Consider the following 20,501-nt stretch of genomic DNA (forward strand, 5'->3'; position numbering starts at 1 on the left):
TTTGATTTAATGCCCTGCAACGCGGGCGGACATAGGTGTAATTTTTATTCGTCCAGGCATGCCTGGTATATGCTCATTTGTCATGAAAAATTACAATTTTGCTCTCAGTTTAAAACTATAGTCTTTCCATTGTTTTAGTTTTTTTTTAGTAAAAATATGGTAGTGTTTTTGTTTTAATTGGTTGACTCGATATAATTTTTTTTAGATCATGTTATGAGTAGTATGTACAAGTAACCGAAACACAGACATACATGTTATGAGAGAGAAATATTCAGCTTATTGCCCCGTAAAGCGGGCGGGGCAAAAACTAGTTATCATACATATATGATACATCAACTACCAAGACACAAAATTTATAATATAAATACATAAAAAGCAAGTTTGCACAAATTATAAGTCATAGTTATGTAAGAGCACAAAAGGCCTCCTCACTGAATCAAGAAGGAAGTAATAACATGTAAACATAATTTCTTCAACAAAGTCTAGCCACTTTCTACGCCAGTACGGATTGATGTAAAGTAGTGCTGCAAATCCCGACATGAACACAAGCCATGTGGAACCACAACTTCCATAGAAGGACACCATATCCACATTATACCATTTCTCATGAGTTCCTTCTTCATTATTGGATGGATAGGTCCTCTCTGGGTCAGTGGTGCATTTGTTCTCTAACGGTAGACCACAAAGAAGTGCGTTCCCTTCATAGCTCTCTTTGGTAAATGTACTAAACTGTGCAGTCATTTCTGGGAGTTTACCTGATAGATTGTTGAAAGAAATGTTGAAAGAAGATAAAGAATTCAACTTAGTTAGCTCTGGTGGAACTTTTCCAGTCAAATGGTTAGAAGAAAGGTCTAAGCTCTCTATGTTTGTGAGATTTGATAACTTCACTGGAATAGGCCCTGTCAGCACATTGTGAGATAGATTCAGAACACGAATCTGGGTCAACAATCCTAGCTCCTCAGGGATTTCACCAGTTAGTTTGTTACATGATAGATCCAATCCCGACATAATATCAAGAATGACACCCTTATAGGTGAGATGAAGGCTTTTTGTTGTAAATTGAACCTCGTCTTGTTGGCTGTAGAATTGATTGTCATCGGTGTCCTGCATTTTAGTTATAAAACCTCTATAACTGTAAAATGAAGGCGCATGACTTAATGCCGTACTTTCTTGCACGAAAGCTTGGTAACTTGGACCTGTAATATTATGGAGGCAACTAGGTATTGAACCAGAAAGGGAGTTGTTGGATAAGTCAAGCAAACTAACATTAGTTAATTGGCACAACTGTTTTGGAATAGAACCCATAAGGTTATTTTCTCGTAAGAGAAGAATTATTAGATTGGACAATTTACCAAAAAAACTAGGAATCTCACCCGACAAGTAGTTGTTGCTTATGTCTAAAGTTAAAACTTTAGTCATATTACGAAAAGAATCGGGTATCGGTCCTGTAAAGCTATTGGAACCTAAATGAAGATGCTCTAGACGTCGCGTATTTAAGCAAGATGGGATGGGCCCGGACAATAAATTTTCTGAGATGTCGAGAAACGTGAATGAAGTTGTTCCGCAAGGAAATGGGCCTTCCAAGCTATTATTCCTCAACACAAGTTCAGAAATGATGCTCACATTGCTTATCCAACTTGGTATCAAACCGGTAAAAAAGTTATTGCTAATATCCAAAAGACCTAAAGAACCCGTGACTGCCAAATTTCCAATATTGCCTGTGAAATTGTTGTTATCTAAGTGAAGATTCCAAATGCCATCCAAGCTAAAGTTTCCAGAAAGCACCTCACCATGAAGTTTATTATTCGACAGTTTTACTGTATATAACAACCGAGAATTGTTTGCTATCAATCCACTTGGTACTTCTCCAGACAACTTATTATTAGATAAATCCAGTACATTTAATTCGCTCATATCACCAATTGAAGATGGAATAACACCATCTAATGAATTACTGGACAAATCCAGATGAGATATACCTGGAAGGAACCTTTGTAAAAATTTGGGAACAACACCAGTCAATAGATTTCCAGATAAATCGAACAACCTTATGTTATGATTTGTGCGAAACAACATGATAGTACCATAAAATAAGTTGTTCCTTAGAATAAGTACTTCCAGCATTGGGTTATGTTTAATCACCCAATTCGGAAGTTGTCCCTTCATGGAGTTGTGAGACATGTCCAGTACTCGTAAGTTACGTTGCTTAACTAGAAAACTAGGAAAAACATTCCCCTTTGCCCTGTTTATATTGCAGTTTGATAGCACAAGAACTTTTAACTGGAACATTGGAATCCAACCTGTAGGGTCTTCTGTTTCAATCTCGAACATATCATTGTCGCTTATAAATTTTACTACCTTAAGCTTTGTATGATTGGAGAATGAACTGAATGAGAATGGACCTTCAAACTTGTTATAACTAAAATCAACATATTGGAGGGAAGTGAGATTAGCCATTAGAGATGGCGAAAGCGTTCCGGTAAAAAGATTTGAAGAAATGTCAAACATCTTAAGAGATGACAACGTGTTGAAACATTCGGGTATATTTCCATTAAACATGTTTTCTTGAAGATCTAACTCCTGGAGGTTCAATAATCCACAGAACCCTGCCAAAAGAGAAGAAAAAAACTACGGCATTCAACACTAGACATACTAACAGGCAAAGGTAATTAATTAATGTAACAACTTTGGTTTATACAACTTAATTACCATCATCGGGCAATGATCCATTGAGCTTATTGTAAGCGAATGAAAGAACTTTAAGAGAAGATAATGACTTTATCGTTGATGAGAGGCTTCCAACAAAATTGTTCGAACTCAAATCTAAGACCTCAAGATGGTGGAAAGATGCCAAAGCTATATAAAAGACAAACAAGAGAGGATTACATATATATAGGTTACTAAAGAAAACAAAAATTTCGTTATGATCGAGTAAAGATAAAATTTATATTTGTGCTTTTAATTTACGTCATAAATTTAGGGTATTTGTTTCACCACAGAATCAAGGCAGGTTTGATTTTTTATTTTTTTTTTTTTTTTGAAAGGGTCAAGGCAGGTTTGATAAGAACTCTTTTTTTAAAATAAAGTTCAACTTTAAAATAAAAGAAGAAATCCATACACTACAAGTTTCCCAAACCAATGAAAAATAATAGATATTGAAGGAGTAAGAAGTTTGAGGGCATATTGGAATGTAGCCGTAAAGATGAGGGAAGCAAGTTGAAAAAAAAAAGTCCCTATAGTTAGGATGATTCTTTCTTTGGCACACCTGCCTCTTTAAATTAGGTATTTTGCCTTCATCGTTTCCATATATAAGTTACTTAATTCTGATCTGGATAAATTACTAATCAAGGTTTTTTTTTTTTTGGAATTCAGATCCTACGAAGCATTGGATATTCGCAATCCGTAAAATCTTCGAAATCTTGGTTCATGTTCATAGGGTGCCATGTCATGAAGAAACTCTAGTACTTCTATTTGGAATCTTCTTTTATTACTCATAACTTTTAAATTTCAATATTTTTCAATATCTAGAAACAGAAATTAGGGATGTGATATTGAAATCCGATACAAATAGAATTAACCTACTAAAGATACAAATAAGTAAACAATAAGTAAAGTAAATTTCATTTGAACTAAGAGTAAATCTAAATTAATTATAATTACTGTAGCTCAAATGAAAATTACTCTAATTATTTATACTAAATGATAAAACTTGTTTGTATCTAATCCTAACACATGAAAACTAATGGGTATTTTTGCTGAATTTGTATTTAATCCTAACACAAGAAAGTTAATGGGTATTTTTGCTGAAAAATGCTACCAAATTAACATATAAAACAATTTGCTGAAATTTAATAAAATTAAATACAATTTGTTTTTTCTCAAAACTTTTAACACTTGTCAAACATCATTTTCTCTCAAATTACCAAAAAATTTAGAACATATAAAAGACATATAGAACAATATATTGATTTGTTTAAATTGTTGAATGGAGTTGTTATTTATGACAGATACTGATATATATACAGCCCATGCTACCGTTGCTATTAATATTCTTTAATAACATATGAGTTCGTATTTATTTGTCTATTTTATTTTAAGGCATATATATATCATCTTGTCCACAATTCTCACCTTCCTAACTTACATTTTCTAACATGCATCAACCATTTGTACAGTACATAGCACATATGCAGTTCTAATGCATCCATAATAATTCCTACAGTAATAAACAAACAGAAGAAAAAGGTGCTTACCTTCTATTGGTAATGTTCCACTGAAATTATTCTCCTTCAAGATGAGGACTTCCAAGTCAGGTAAATCAGGGAGTTCTAAAAAAGGTAAGAAATTAGACTAGCCATTAGTAATGGTGTCTCACACACACAGATTGACCCTTACTAACTAATAATTTGACTAATTTGATCTTTTTTTTATGTCAATGTTTAATAGCAAAAGAAGGCAAGCATGTGACATAAACATACCATTACCATAAAGTCTTCCTCCCAAAAAACAATAGCCTAAAGAAAGATATCTTAGGGATGGAAAGGCAGCCATGGATCTCATGATGTCATCATTGAATCTGTTGTTATCTAGATTTAAGTGTGTCAATTTGCTCATGGTACCTGAATTGCTCATGCAAATGAGAGTTAGTAGAATGCCCAGTTAAGACAATTATTAGCTAGACATAATAATTTGAGAATGAAATTTAGACAAAACATTATCATGATATTTTCGTCAACTTAAAGTGTTTTTAATGTGATTTAGAGTAAAATGTCATTTTAGTCCTTGAGGTTTGGTTCAAATTGTCATTTTAGTCCAAATAGTTTTTTTTTTTCCTCTGGCTCCCTGACTTTTCCATTTTCTTGCCATTTTGATCACATTGCTAACTCAGGCTAAAAATCTGGTTATAAGCAGGGGTATTTTTGGCATAATTGTTGTGTCGTGATAACCAGGGGTAGTTTTTAACATAATTTATAAACCTCATAATAATTTAATGCCAAAAATACCCCTGATTATAACCTGTTTTTTAGACTAAGTTAGCCAATTTAATCAAAATGGCAAGAAAAAGGAAAAGTCAGAGACCATAGGAGAAAAAAAAAACAATTTGAATTAAAATGGCAATTTGGATAAAAACTCAAGGACTAAAATGACAATTTACTCTGTGATTTAATTACACAAAACATCATCACACTTATAAGTTTCTTCTTGTCATGTTTCTTCTTTTTCTTGTAAACATGATAGCAATTAAAAACATAATTTAACAACTTAACCATTTAATGTGAGTGACTCAAGATTACAATTGCTCAAGTCAAGCCTCGTTAACTCTCTCAAGGAAGATAACTCTGCACATAAAGCATTATATAAGTTAATAAATAACAGTGGAAATGAGGTTTAGTAGTTTAACTATAATTTTAATGATAAGTATTACCTCGCAAAGGAAAAGAATCAATTATGAGTTCACTTGAACCACTAAGATCAAGAATCTTGAGAGATGGAAGAAAACTTAGGCATGATATGATGCTCTTGTTAAAATAGTTAGTGCCAAGAGATATGCTTTCCAGATTTTGTAATCTCATTAAGCTCTTACAACCTGTAAGAGATGATTTAAAAAAGCAAAAGGTCATATATTTTTTGTAATAATGAATGAACTAAAGGAATTATCCGTCAAGAACTTAAAGTTATGATTCTTCTTTTACCTTGGATACTTGATACGCCGTCGAGATTGTTATCACTTAAATCCAACTTCTCTAGGTTAGTAAAATGACTTATCTCTGTAATACAAAATAAAACAATTACTACCACACAAATGGGCAAAAGCCAATTTACGACCAACAAAAATGGTCGTAAATTTAGCGACAGAGTTTTGCAATGGCAACAAATTTGGTCGCAAACTTAGCGACCAAAATAAAATTGGTCGCAAAAATAGCGACCAGACCCAGATCGGTCGCAAATTTAGCGACAAAAAAATCTATCGTTAATGTAGCAGCGGAGTTTTTTCGGTCGCACAACAATCGCAAATGTAGCAATCAACTTTTTTCCGTTGTAAATGTAGCAGCCAAAATAATTCGGTTGTAAAATTGTCGCAAATTTAGAGACCAATTCAAAACAGTCGCAAATATTGACTGAAAGAAGAATAGGTCAGAAATCTAGACCAAAACAAAAGTTGTCACGAGTTTAGCAACCGAGTTTTTTCAGTCGCAAAACAATGGCAAATGTAGCAACCAACTTTGTCTGTCGTACTTGTTGTGACTAAAATTTCCTGTCGTATAAAGGTCGCTAGATTCGCCACCTAAAAAACTGGTCGCAAATCTAGCGATCGCAAAATTCGGTTGTAAAAGTGTTGCAAGTTTAGCAACTGAAACAAAATTAGTCGTAAATATTGCAACCATAAATTTATGGTCATAAACAGTCGTAGATGTAGCGACTGAAATTCCAGTCACACATATGGTCGCTATTTGTACCTAAGTTGAAACTCTACAAAAAAAAAAAAAAAAAAAAAAAAAAAAAAAAAAAAAAAAAAAACAAAAAAAAATTGAAACTCCATGTTGAAAGTCTACAAAAAATTGTAGAGTTTGGGTTATTCACTTTCCCATATCAGTTTTTCTCTCTTTCAAACCTATGTTGAAACTCTACAAAAAAATTGTTTCTGATATGCATTGTGTTTTGTGTAATCATCATCATTCTTAAAGGTATACAACATTGAAATATCATCATATTCATCACAAATGAAACATAAAATATATTGTTCATCATCTTCTTTGTGTTTAAACCCTAAGTCTAAATCAGTTCATTAAAACAGGGTTTTAGACTAAAATCAGACCCAGGTTAGAGTAATCGGTCTCATATGAATGTTATTTTGTTTCTAATTTGATTTGTAATCCACTTATTTGATTGTTGATTATTGAGGCCATATCAGACCTAAAACAGATCATAAAAGGGGATTTTAAATGTTAGATGACAAAACTGTGGTTTTATCTTTGGTTAATCGGCCATATTATAATCTATTAGAATGAATGTTTTCATCAAAATCTTATGTTTACCAAAAACTATAAATTTTGAATTTGAAATACAATGAATATGGGTGTGGTTTGGGGATTCAAACGACATGGGTTTTTGTTGATTAAGTCAAATGACATCAGGGTTGTTGTTTGACCCTGATAGGCTTTTAAAATCATTTGTGTGTCCTTTGATTTTCAAACTAGATGATGCAAACGACACCACATCAAGTCAAGCGCATAGGGTCTTCGTTGATCTTGGTGTCGTTTGATATCTGAATTGTAGATATTTGTATTTATATATATATATTTTTAGATTCAAATCATTTTCATCCCTTAAACTAAAAATCCTCTAATTGTACAAACCTAGAAATCCCTAATCTATCGTACTCATTTTATTAATTTCATTTATACTTGTATATATTATATGTTGTTAGGATAACCTTTGGAATTTATTCCAAAACGCTACAACTTGTGTTAAGCTGTATTATGGCTATCTTCGCAACATGTGTGTATTCATAGCTCCTTTTTCATTTTATGTTTTGGGGTGTGTCATGTATACCTATTCTTAAATTCTTAATTCTTTTTATTCAAATTATGGGAATTTATTTCTATGTTATTATTGTGTTATATGTTAAATTTATTCTTTTGTGAGCCTTATTCTTTAATCTTTATTCTCGCTTTGATCATTAACGAACTACGCCTTAAGAAGTAGATAATATCGCTATTGGATTGACACTCACCATAATTTCACCTGTGGTGACATTTGAGTATCAAGACTGATTTTATATTTTTTGATTCTTGTCAAGTAGGTTTGATCATTGCAAACTAGTTATTTCATATACGCTTATATTAGATCATGGACTTTTGATTCGCTATTTTATTATATGTATTACAACCTATGTTTACTCACCAACTTGTTAGTCGACTTCTTATTTTATTCCTGACACAAGAAACATAGGTCGCATTGGACTTAGACTTTAAAGAAATGAAAAAATTGTTATTTCATATTCTTTTATGTTATGTTGAGACAATCTGATTACTTGTATTGAATCTTTAATTTGGTATAATTAAATAAATCACTTTTTAAATAGTGGCATTAGTTATAAACAATCACAAATCACTTTCTGACACATTCTGTGGATGGTTGGGGTGTGACAAATGATTCGCAACCCCTTGCACGATAACAAGAAAGAAACAGTGGAGGTTTGTGAATCGAAGAAACGGTCACCCACTTATACGCCGAAAAAAGATAAACGTTATGTGGAACATTTTCTGCAGGAGTATGTAACCAGCGGGCTGTCGGATTGCTTAATCACTTCACGAAAGACCACAAGCGGCCCTTCCCTGCAACACATAAACAAACCCTCATGCCCTGGTCAATGCAATAAGCTTAAGAAGTCGACGAGTGGGTGTAGATGACACACCTACCCCTTATCCCACAACCACTCCATCTTTTGACTAAGCTTCCACTCAGTCTAAAAATCGAGCAAGACATTCTAACTACGAAAGAATAGTCGGTTAAATCCAAGCAACCTAGAGTACCCTATCCTAGATGTCTAATCAGACAAAAGACCAACGAGAAATTCCGTAAGTTCATTAATCTTTTAAAATAGTTCCATGTCAACCTCCCTTTTGTTGAAGTTCTCACCTAAATGCCAAAATACTCCAAATTCATAAAAGACTTCCTTACCCACAGAAGGAAGATTGAAGAAATCTAAAATGCTAGCCTAAGCGAAAAATGCTTTACAGTTCTCCTCAACAAACTCCCCTAATAGAAGCTTGATCTAGGAAGTTCATTATCCCTTGTTCGATAGGAGGGTTATCAGTAAAAAAATGCACTAAATGCACTCGCTGATCCGGGAGCTAACATCAACCCTATGTCAGCCTTCATGATCCATTAGTTATCAAGAGAGAATTTAACATTAACTCAGAAAAATCACTTCTCTCTCTAGAACACCGATTGTCGGGGGCTCGACGAAGCTAGGTCTGTTGGTTAGCGTGCAAGGTTGCTTGGATTCTGGCTGACCTTTCATCCTAACCTGATCCATTGATACTCCCATTCGCCTACCGGGATTTGGTTTTTTGTGTTTCATCTTGTTCTTGGCTGGAAGACGAATCGCAAGTAGCTCGACGAAGAGTGGAAGTTGGGATATCGTGTTGAGGTGTGTTTGTGTTGCATATTGTTTGTGACTATCTACACCTTTCATTATATCTTGATTCTCTATCGATTCCATTCGCTACCTGGGTTCTGTTTTCCTTTGGTGTGGTGATGGGGAGTTTTCATAACCAAGGAATCCCCAAGCATTATTTCGGGGGGAAGCCGGTAACAACATTTTATATAACGAACCTTCCGGGGGATGTGTCTAGAATGATCTTATGGAGGTCCTTTCAACAGTATGGGGTGATAAAGGATGCGTATGTGGCACGGAAAAAAGACTACAGAGGTAACCATTTCGGGTTTGTGTGGTATGAGGATGTGCATGGTGTGATGGCAACACTACAAGGTATGAAAAAGGTAAAAATCTTTGAAGCAAAAGTGAGCGTCTCGGTGGCGAAATTCGATAAAATCTCAGGTCGTTTTAGAGTCATGGCTATGATGTTGGAGTTGGTCAGCAGCAACGTTCTAAAGTTCCGAAAGGGGACCCGATTCCACAGCGAAGACCGGTGTATGAGTACATGCCTGTGAAAGAAGGGGGACGTATTCGGAGGTGGTTAAAGGAAAACAGGAGACACAAATAAAGGAGAATAAGACAGTTGTTGCAGAGGAAAGGATTGCGGTTTATCTGGATCATTGTATGATGAGGGCGGTCATAGTAGAATTAAAAGACGTCAAAGATTAAAAGAGTTTAGGAGGGTGATGGAAGTAGGGGGTACGGTGAATATCCGGTGTCTTATCTCGGTGGGTTGAAGTGTATGGTGGTGTTCAAAGAAAAAGGGCAGGCGGTTGAATTCATAAAAATTGATGGAGAAGAGTGGAACCAGTTATTCTCGTCGGCTACGTTATGGAAAGGACATGATTTGGAGTATGATCGACTTGTGTAGGTCAAAACCTGCGAACTTCCAATACATCTCAGAGAGACAGCAAGCTGTATAACCGGGTGGGGGAATGTTTCGAAAGACTGGTAGGGTCATCGGAATTTTCATGGATTGAGATGGACAACTCAGATAATGGATGATGGATAGTGACTGAAGTCGGGAAGCGAATTGAGGAGGAGGTAAACATAGATTGGCGTGGGAGGATTTACAATGTATGGGTGAGAGAAGAAATTAACCCACGGTTGAAGGAAGTGGTTGCGGAATTATCGGAGGATAGGAAAGGTTCGCCGGTGAAGTCATCGGAGTCGGCAACAGTTCCGGACAACGACGAGGAGGAAGGGGAGATTCGAACAGGTGGTAGCAGGGGGTGAGAAGTTGAAAGGGTGTTCTCGAGAATCGGAACCATTATCTCCCATGCAATGTGTGCATGGGAACCATAATAGGGATTCATTAAATATGGCGGCTGAAGACATGGGTAAAAAACATAATTTTAATGATGATGGGTCCCAGGCAGAAAATTATGTGGGTGGTTGTTTTGAGGAGCCCACTAATGGATTGGGCCAGGGTCCAGGAACCAAGTCTAGAAAAAGGCCTAGGAGAGCAAGAAGCCCACAATGTTTTGATATGGATGAGGAATACCCGGTACAGTCCCATATTAGGAATTTAGAAAGCTCTTTTGATCTAAATAATTCTACACATCTGGGTGAGGAACCTGTGGGCGGTTCGACAAACCAAGTTGGGAGCAATTATTTTGAAGCCAATAGAGGGGATTTTGGAGATGTACAGGTTGATACGGAAGAAAATATGAGAGGGGGTAACCCGGAACAGAACCCATATGATATCCCTGCTACTGAAGATCCGAAGATGGTGAATGGCAGGGGTGTTCAGGTGGAAGTGGCTGATACTGTGGCAGTCGGGTTGTCGGTAGGCTTTCAACTCAGTGGTTTTCACAATCAGTTTAGCGAGATTATTTTTGTTGAACGAAACGGTTTAAAATGAATTTTATGTCTGTAAATCTAAGAGGGGTCAGGGACCAGAGGAAAGTTGATTGGGTAAGAGGTTTAAAAACATCGCATGGGGTACATTTCCTAGCAATACAGGAAACAAATTTGGGGGGTATCACACAGTTCACAGCAGTAAAATTTTGGGGTAGATCAAGGTTCGAAATGGTATGGTCAGGGGGTTTGATCAGTATGTGGGATCCTTACGTTTTTTAATATACTGATGTTATTAGAGAACAAAGGTTCAACGTGGTGCAAGGTAGCATTAAACATACAGGAGAATTAATAAACATAGTTAATGTTTATGCTTATAATGATCCGGTAGATCGAAGGGCTTTATGGGAGGAGTTGGTCTTGCTAAAGCAGTCTTTACAAGGTATGTGGGTGTTCGGAGGGGACTTTAACGACGTTAGGGATCCGGGGGAACGGTTTAATTGAGAGTTTGTGGCTTTGAACGCTGAATGGTTTAACTGGTTTGTTGAAAGAGAAGATTTGGTTGAATATCATATGGGTGGGCGAAAATTCACGTATCATTCAGATAACGGGGTTCATAAAAGTAAATTGGATCAATACTTGGTATGTAGAGAATTTCATGCTAAATGGCCGGCCGCTTCGGTAGTTGCATTGTCTAATGTGGTCTCGGACCACTGTCCAATTCAGTTGTCGGTTTTAGCATAAGATTTTGGGCTGATTCCAACCAGGATTTTCAATTCTTGGTTACTTATGCCTGGTATTATGGAGTACATTCAGCAGTCATTGGGAAGTTTTTCATTCCAAGGGGGGGCGGATATGGGACTAGCAGTTAAACTGAAGTGGATCAAGTTCAAGATAAAGGAGTGGGTGAATATTATTAAATCAGAAAAGGAGTTGGTATATAAAGAAAAAATGGCAATGTTGGAGACATCGGAGTTACTAGCGGAGGAGTGGGCACTTTCTCCAAGTGAATTAGGTAATAGGGCAGAATCTAAGAAGATTATTATCAGGCGGATAGGGTCAAAGTGATGTATTGAAACAGAGGTCCAGGGTGAAGTGGGCAGTTGAGGGGGATGAAAACACGAGTTTTTTTCATAGTATTGTGAATGCAAATCAAAGCTCCAATCGTATAAACGGGCTTATGATTAATGGGGTGTGGGAGACAGGTCCGCCGCTTATTAAGGACTCAATATGTTCCTTTTTCGCACAGAAGTTTAAGGGGCCGTTAGCAGTTAGGTCTAGGCTGACGTGTCCGTACCTTGGTCAGGTTACTGAAGCAGACGGGGAGATGTTGGCAGCATCGTTTTCGTTATCAGAGATAAAAGACGATGTTTGGGATTATGGAGGAGAAAAGGCATCGGGCCCTGACAGTATCAATTTCATGTTTATTAAGCGATGTTGGGGGTCACTGCAGGTGGATTTCGCCAAAGTGTTTGAGGAGTTTTCATGGAATGCAACCATTTACTTTGGTTGTACTTCCTCGTTTATTGCACTTATTCCTAAGTGTAATGATCCAAGCGGTATGGGGGATTATAGGCCAATTAGTCTTATTGGATGCATAAATAAGGTGATTTCGAAAGTTTTGGCAAATAGAATGAAACTAGTTATTAATAAGCTAATTTCAGAGGAACAAACTGCTTTCTTAGCCAACAGGAGTATCTTGGATGGGCCGTTGATTCTAAACGAGTTAATTCTGTGGATGAGATCTAATAAAAAGGAGGGGTTTATATTCAAAGCGGATATTGAAAAGGCATACGATTCGCTAAATTGGGGATTTGTGGAAAGCATTATGGAGCAAATGAAGTTTCCTACAATGTATATTAGTTGGGTTATGGCCACGGTGAAAAATGCTAGAGCTTCTGTTTTAGTAAACGGATCACCTACACAGGAGTTCACATGCAATAGGGGATTGAGACAAGGGGATCCTTTGTCCCCATTTTTATTTATTATTGCTATGGAAGCTTTGTCAGGTGTAATGAAGAAGGCATGTTCACTTGGTCTCAATGAAGGGGTCTGGTTCGTGAATCAAGGTTCGGTTCTTTCCCACTTCCTATATGCAGACGATGTTGTTTTTGTGGGGAGATGGTCGGTGAATAGTGTACATAATTTAAGGAGAATACTTCGGTGTTTCTTCTTAGCGTCGGGACTTCGGGTCAATCTTGGAAAAAGTTGGGTATTTGGTGTGAATGTGTGCGATGTTGATATTCATAATATGGCCAATACATTGGGGTGTAGAGTTGGGTGCTTTCCGTTCAAACACTTGGGACTATAAATGGGGGCAAACATGAACTTGGTTAGAAATTGGCAACCGGTAGTAGAGTTATTTAAAAAAAGGTTGGCGATTTGGAAAGCGAAAATTCTATCATTTGGCGGAAGGTTGACATTAATTAAATCGGTGCTAAATGCACTTCCCACGTATTACTTCTCTTTGTATAGAGCCCCAGCACAGGTTTTTGACCAACTTGAAAGATTGCGTCGGGAATTTCTTTGGGGTATAACACCAGAGAGGGGAAAAATGAGCTTGGTAGCTTGGGATAATGTTATGACACCAAAAGAATTAGGAGGGGTTGGTGTCGGGTCCTTGAAAGATGCGAACTTAGCTATGCTCGCCAAGTGGTGGTGGAGATTCAAGAAGGATCCGGATAGTTTATGGCGTAAGGTGATTTGGAGTATACACCACAGTCAAAGAAAGTGGAACCGATACCTGGAAGATTGACAATAGCCGGACCATGGAAGCAAGTTTTCAAAGTTGCTAAAGACATGGAAAAATATGGGTTGAATATATCGGATTGTTTTCGGGTGGTACCTGGTGTGGGCGAATGGATTTCATTTTGGAAAGAGAGGTGGACAGAAGGTGGAACATTACAAAGTCGGTATCCGGGCATGTACGAGTTGGAAAAGTCTAAAAATGCAGCAGTTTAGGATCGTGTAAAGGTTACAAATGATGCGATGATTCTGAATTTCAGCTGGGTACTGCATCCAGAGACACCGGAGGAAGTGGGTGATGTGCAGAAGCTGTCCGAGGAGCTGTTTGCGGCGGCATGGGGTAATGGTGTCGATCGTTGGAGCTGGGAACTTGATGGTTCAGGTAGGTATATTCTCGGTTAAAAGTCTTAAGTGTACGTTACAAACTGCAAGATTTTCGAACCTGGGGAACGATTTTATATGGAATAACTGGAACCCGATAAAGGTGAACTTTTTGGCATGGAGAGTCTCTATAGATCGGCTGCCAACTCTTGCAGCTTTAGCACACAGAAATGTAATTTCAGGTCAGATTACTTGCAAATTGTGTGATCTGCATGAAGAAGACGTGGAACATTTGTTTGTGAGTTGTGAGATGGCACAACAGGTTTGGAACTTTGTATCTCAATGGTGTAAGATATCAAGTATCTATGCTTTTAGGGTGAAGGATCTGTTGGGTTGGCATAAACATGTTCGAGGTACGGAAAAATGGAGGAAACTGGTGTATGCAATAGTGCAAGTATCGATTTGGGTAATATGGAGATGCCGAAACGATTTGGTCTTTAACGGTAAACAGGTGAATTTGGATCATATGACGTCGGAGATTAAGCATCTTAGTTTCGTATGGGTCGGCAACCGTTCATCTTTGAAGGAGATATCGTGGGAAGAGTGGTGTAATTTCAATGTATCAAGGAAGTGTTTGTAGTCTATTTTTTTGAAATTGGTGCATGTAATGGTGTGGGGTAAACTGCTGTTAACCCTTTGATTAATAAAATAATTTTGTTGGCCGTTCAAAAAAAAGAGAGAGAGAGAGAATTTACCATAAAAAAAAATTTGTCGATGGAATACATGTTTTGTTAAATTTTGTGAAATTCACTAAATAAAGTTTGCAGATGTAGAGTATAAACAAAAACAAAGTAAAAGGCATTAAATGTACTACACTATTAATTCTATCTAATAAAGTTTATAGACATACACAAAGACAAAGCAAATAACCCACATTACCAAACAAAAATTTGGGTGGAAAGGTTCGAACCCGGACAACCTTCCTCAGCAATTAGAGACAGAAGGTAGCCATTTACTAACCACCACACCAACTTCATTTTGGTTTATGTAAATAATTTGTGTAATATATATAAGAAAGTTTATAAAAACAGAGGAAACTACACTAATTTTACACTATACCAATGAAGTTGAGCCGTAACCCGTGCTATGGTTTGTAAAGTGTTAGGTCCACCCCTGATTAATATATCTATACACATCTCGACACATCGAATGTGAGTGTTGTTAGGTTAAATGATTAGACCTAGTCAATTAGTTAGTTCAATTAACCGACCTAAAATAGTTAATATTTTTATACACGATTTGACACGTTATGTGAGTGTTGTTACGTTAAAGGATTAGACCTAATCAATTAGTTAGTTCATTAAGTTTTAATTCAGTTCCAATTTCTTTGTAATTACTCTCATTTATTTGTAATAAGATGGAACCATTGGTGGTTAACAATTGTTCTTTAATTATTCTCTGGTGTTAAATATTATATAACATTTTATATCTTCAACCTAATACAATTCATATGTTTTTTATTTATATAGTTAACATATAGACATGGGTAATGTGAAGATCATAAAATTAATAAAGACAAAACCATACCTTCAGATGGAAATAATCCAGAAAGCAAATTATTGCTTCGAAGATCTAGAGCTTTAAGTGATGTAAGAGCACTTAAAGATTTTAAAATGCTTTCATTGAATTGGTTTTTCCCAAGATTTAGAACTTTCAATTTCCGTAACGTAGGAGCGCTCTCTGCAAGAAAGTTTTTGGTGTTATATTTGATATAAGTCTGAAATACATTTTAAATAACTATTATGTGAAAAAAAAAAAAAAAAAAAAACCTATTATGTAAACTAGTGGGATCCCACGGCGTTAAGGCGGAAATTCTATCGGTATCTGTTATGCGTGTTATGGCATAGGCATTTGCTATAACAAATGAAGAAACAAAATAAAATAAAAAATAGCGTCGTGACGGGTCCTTACATCGTTCGAAACAATTAAAACGAATAATGGTATCAATGTTGTTCGGTCGGAATCCGGCATCAGTATGTCACACGCACTCGTTAATAGCTTAAGATGAAAAAAAAAAGAAAAAAAAAAACTCTTTTTTTAATACAATTTCATTTTCAACATTGCTTGGCTAGATTCAAAACGCAAATTTATACTACGCACCATAAAAATGGATGCCCAAACAATTATCATAGTTGTTTGGACAATAACGCTTTGGTTCGGCATGCTAAAGAACAAAAAATATCAGTTACTTGACCTGTTCGATTTTGAACAAAACTTTATTGGAACATAGATAAAGATATGTATGTTCCATCGGTATATTCAAAATTAGAATAACAAAGGGTAAATTACATCAATTTATAAAAAGAAAACAAATTTAGGATAGCTTTGATAACATTTATGTTTATACTTTAATTACTTATATATTACCATCCACAACTCAGTTTCAAAAAACATATATCGAGACATATATAAAATTGGCAAGTCACAACGACATATTTGAAATTTTATAAAAGTCGTATTTGATCAAAATTAATTATTTATAATAATTAGTTTAAAGTGAGAAATCACAAAAACATTATTTAATCTTTCATGACTCTTCATTTTTTAACGGCCAACTAAATCATCAGATAAGTATTCTGGGATACCCTCAATCGAGCAAATGCATCCTCTCCTCCATAACGGTCAAAGTTGGATGCATACCCGAGCCACAAAGCCACCGGTTCCGGGGAAAACCCGTCGCCCGAAAGCCCACTACAGTAAACCTGGTTCGGCTCGATTTTGAACTTGCGACCCCAGAAAAACCTAGTTTTAAACTTCATTACCACCAGCAATGTTCTTTTAAGTGATGGTAGTTGGAGTTGAAGTTGTGAGTTATGAGAGAAACAAGTAAAGTGAGGACATGAGTTTTTATTTTTTAATATATATAAAAAAATAAAAGATAAAAGAAGTGAGTGGTCATCTGACATTTACTTATTAGTGTAGCCGTTCAAAAAAAAAAAAAAAAAAACTTATTAGTGTCAGTGTCCGTGCTAGCCAATCAATGAATGCTACTATAGACGAATATTTGAATTTTATATGTTTGTGTATAGAAAGAATCATCAGAAAACTAAAAAACTTCATATTTATATATAACTAGTTTTTATTTTAAAATCTGTGAATTATCCGCGAATATCATGAGATCTAGCATACATTGTCTTAACCGGTTATACGCTAGAGAGCTCCCTCGTACAATAGTTTCCCAATTTTAAATCCGTCAATGAGAAACAACTATCATCCAGACTCGAACTTGAGACCATGAGGGGAAAATTCATCCGGGTCCATCATAGGTCGAACTTAAATACACGTGGCCACCACTAGAGCACTAGTGATTGTTTATATGTAACTAGTTAATGCTCCGTCTACGTTACGGAGTGATAGGCCGAATATTTCTCAACCAATAAAAAAAACACTACCATGACTTTGCTAAATAAAAAAAACTAAAACGATAGCAAGACCGTAATTTTGAGCTCGGGGCAAAATCGTAATTCTTCAGGACTAAAGACTAATGAACAAGTGTTAAACACGAAAATAAATTAAATCGAGTGTACCAATTAAAACATATTTTTATAGCTAGCAGACTTGCCTTGGTTGCAAATATTTGAAAAGCATACTTTTATATAAATTTACAAATAAGTTGAATAATAAATATATTGTTTTTTTTATTTATTTATAGCGATCCAAGTACGTATAGTAAAAGAGGTGGACTCATGATATATTTTTTCTTGATATTTAATGGCTTTATTCATCACCTAAATTCCAATCACAAAAAAGGGAAGTGCTCATGAATTTCTTTTAGGGGAAGTAGAATTTTATTTTTATAGATAACCAAAGTGACTCTAGCTAACTGTTTTTAGTACCTATTTTAAAGATTTCTCTTTAATTTTTTTTTTTTTTTTTTGATGAATATAATCATATTTCAAATATGTATTAAATGGAAGCAGGAAAAATAAACTTTGGAGAAGTATTTGCTTTCAAGTTTCATAGAACCAGAAAAGGGATTTAAAATGATGTATAACTAGTGGATTTTATCCGCGCTATGCGGTGGTAACTCAGTTGGTATCGGTTAGGTTCAATGATACTTACTTTTGTAATTGAAAGAGAAAACTAAAAAAAAAAAAGTCGGGATATGCTCAAAAGGATATTGACGCATCTTTTACATCAATCAAAAACCATAAAAACGAATATCAGTTTCTGATATTACCGGTATCAGTACCAATGTTATTCGGTCGAAATTTGATTAAAAAATATGTTTTTAATATTGTTATCAGCACTCGTATAATTTACAAAAAAAAAAAAAAATTATGTTGTTTTGAATACAAAAAATGTAAATCACTATACAGCGTTGGTTCCAATTCGATTTGGTACCATAATAGCACCATATTCGTTTTCAATAAAATTCATATCATAATGTTTAAAAACTATAATTGCAGAGTTAGATTAAAAAAAAAACTAACATAAAGAAGTTATAAAAAATCAAACCAAATGATAAATAACCTTCCATTAGAAAACATAAAAAGAATATTTAAAAAATTCTTAACATTATTAATCGTCACTTTAAATTGATAATAATAATAATAATAATAATAATAATAATAATAATAATAATAATAATAATAATAATAATAATAATAATAATAATAATAATAATAATAATAATAATAATAATAATAATAATAATGATAATTACCTGACATTTGTAAGGTACCATAAAAGCCACACCCAGTGAGATCCAATACCTCCAAATTTTCTAAAGTTGAAAAGTCAGAAATATCTGCATAAATGTACAAAAATCCATTTTCAAAACGAAAACACATATTACATAAAAAAAATTGAAAAATTTGAAAGACAAAGAACATGCCATGAGTAGGCGAGTGTTGATATCCATTAATGAAACTGACATCCAAACTTTTGAGTGAAGTGAGCTCACTCAACGAAGGAAAGATGTTGGTATCAAGATAGTTTGAATCTATATAATTATTGCTAAGGTTCAGATTCTCCAACTTCTTTAAACCCGACAGTCTTTCAAGTCCTGCAAAAATACAAGTTATAATGTGTAGTCTATGTGAATAATAACATAAAGTTCAATGAAATGATTGTAAATATCTAAAGTAGACATATGATCAACTTATAGGCATCCTTGTGTTAGCAATATAAAGCTTCCATGAATATGATTTTATTTACAAGTATGTCAAGATAATTCAACCACATGATACCTGAGCTTATGAACGTATCCCCAATATAACTCCATGATAAATCAAGTTTTTTCAACTCTTTAAAGTGAAGGAAGAGAGAAACGTTTAATGGCCAAATCACCCCTTTATATAAATTATTCTCATAGTTTAAGTAGAGGTCGTCTTCTAAGGAGGCGATGTTGCTCAAAGACAAGTCGGTTACATACCCGGAGGTTTTGTCACACCTTACCCTCTCCCATTCACAATATTCGCCCTCGGTGCTTCCATGATCAACCCAAGTGGGCAAGATATTGTCAACATCGAGAAGGTTTGACAGCTCATGAAGTGAGGCTTTAATGTCAAGAAGTGCTTTTCTTTGATCTTCTATATGGATCCCTTGTATCCATCCGACCATAGAAAATAGTAACAGCATATACATCAACAATGATGCTTTATGCTTGCTTAAACACCAACTCTCCATTTTCTTACAAAATAAAGAAAGGCCGAATTTGTATCACTGGTTTTGTAGTGAGTTGCAAATAAGTGATGCATTTGTATCACAAGGTTCACCCTTAAATAGAAGAAATAATCTTCTTCGCAAAATATCCAGCCTTCAATTTCTTTTTTTCTTTATTTTATATCCTTATATCATCCACGAGAAAATTGTAGGAACCGTTCGCATATAAATAAAATAAAACAATTTTATTAAACGATTAGAATACAGAAATTAAAGAAAGAAGGAAATTACAGAACTGTTACAACTGAAATAAACAAAATACAAGAACAAAAGATGAAACATAAATGAAACGTGGGTGGCTGAGAGTTGTGTTTAACACATGACCCTTAAACAAATTCCGAGTCTCTCAAGAGAACTCGTTTTGTTTCCCAGGGTGCAACAGCCGAAGCAATGTGTATTGCCGGAGCTGGCTCGATGACCCGAAGACTACCGTGAAACGAGAAGCAAAAGGATCGGAAATTCACAGAGAAGATTTTTCATAAGTTGTTGGCGTAGCTGTTTTCCTTCTGCAACGGATGTGATGTTGTATTTATACAACGTCTGAGATGAAATAGCCCAAACAAATTAAATGAGAGAATTAAATTGCATTAAACGTCTTCCATGCACTTTAATTCGTCATTTAATTCTAAGTCAAAACCGTAGACTCGTCTTTTTCAAATGCTGAAATGAAACTGCGCTGTCATTGGATGCTTCAATCGCGCGCACAGCACAGACAGTCTGGTGCGCGTGCGCTAGTTTGGCT

The 20,501-nt window shown here is 35.3% G+C and overlaps 1 protein-coding gene across 2 annotated transcripts; it reads right to left on the minus strand.

Annotated features, from left to right (window-relative positions):
* Positions 1-251: 251 nt before the first annotated feature.
* LOC110935645 (receptor-like protein 14) lies at positions 252-19,865 on the minus strand. 2 transcript variants are annotated; one of them, XM_022178023.2, is made up of 11 exons: positions 19,285-19,865; positions 18,930-19,100; positions 18,759-18,842; positions 15,620-15,772; positions 5,694-5,768; positions 5,426-5,587; positions 5,268-5,339; positions 4,485-4,619; positions 4,254-4,328; positions 2,710-2,856; positions 252-2,606 (listed from the first exon to the last, which is right to left on the minus strand). In XM_022178023.2, exons 1-11 carry the CDS (start codon positions 19,721-19,723, stop codon positions 391-393), a joined length of 3,729 nt encoding a protein of 1,242 aa, XP_022033715.1. In that variant the 5' UTR covers positions 19,724-19,865; the 3' UTR covers positions 252-390. The 2 variants fall into 2 exon arrangements, with proteins under 2 accessions (XP_022033715.1, XP_022033714.1); XM_022178022.2 differs by having other exon boundaries at positions 4,479-4,619.
* Positions 19,866-20,501: the final 636 nt, after the last annotated feature.

Source organism: Helianthus annuus, chromosome 4 (assembly GCF_002127325.2).
Source record: "Helianthus annuus cultivar XRQ/B chromosome 4, HanXRQr2.0-SUNRISE, whole genome shotgun sequence".
In the NCBI taxonomy this organism is placed as follows: domain Eukaryota; kingdom Viridiplantae; phylum Streptophyta; class Magnoliopsida; order Asterales; family Asteraceae; genus Helianthus; species Helianthus annuus.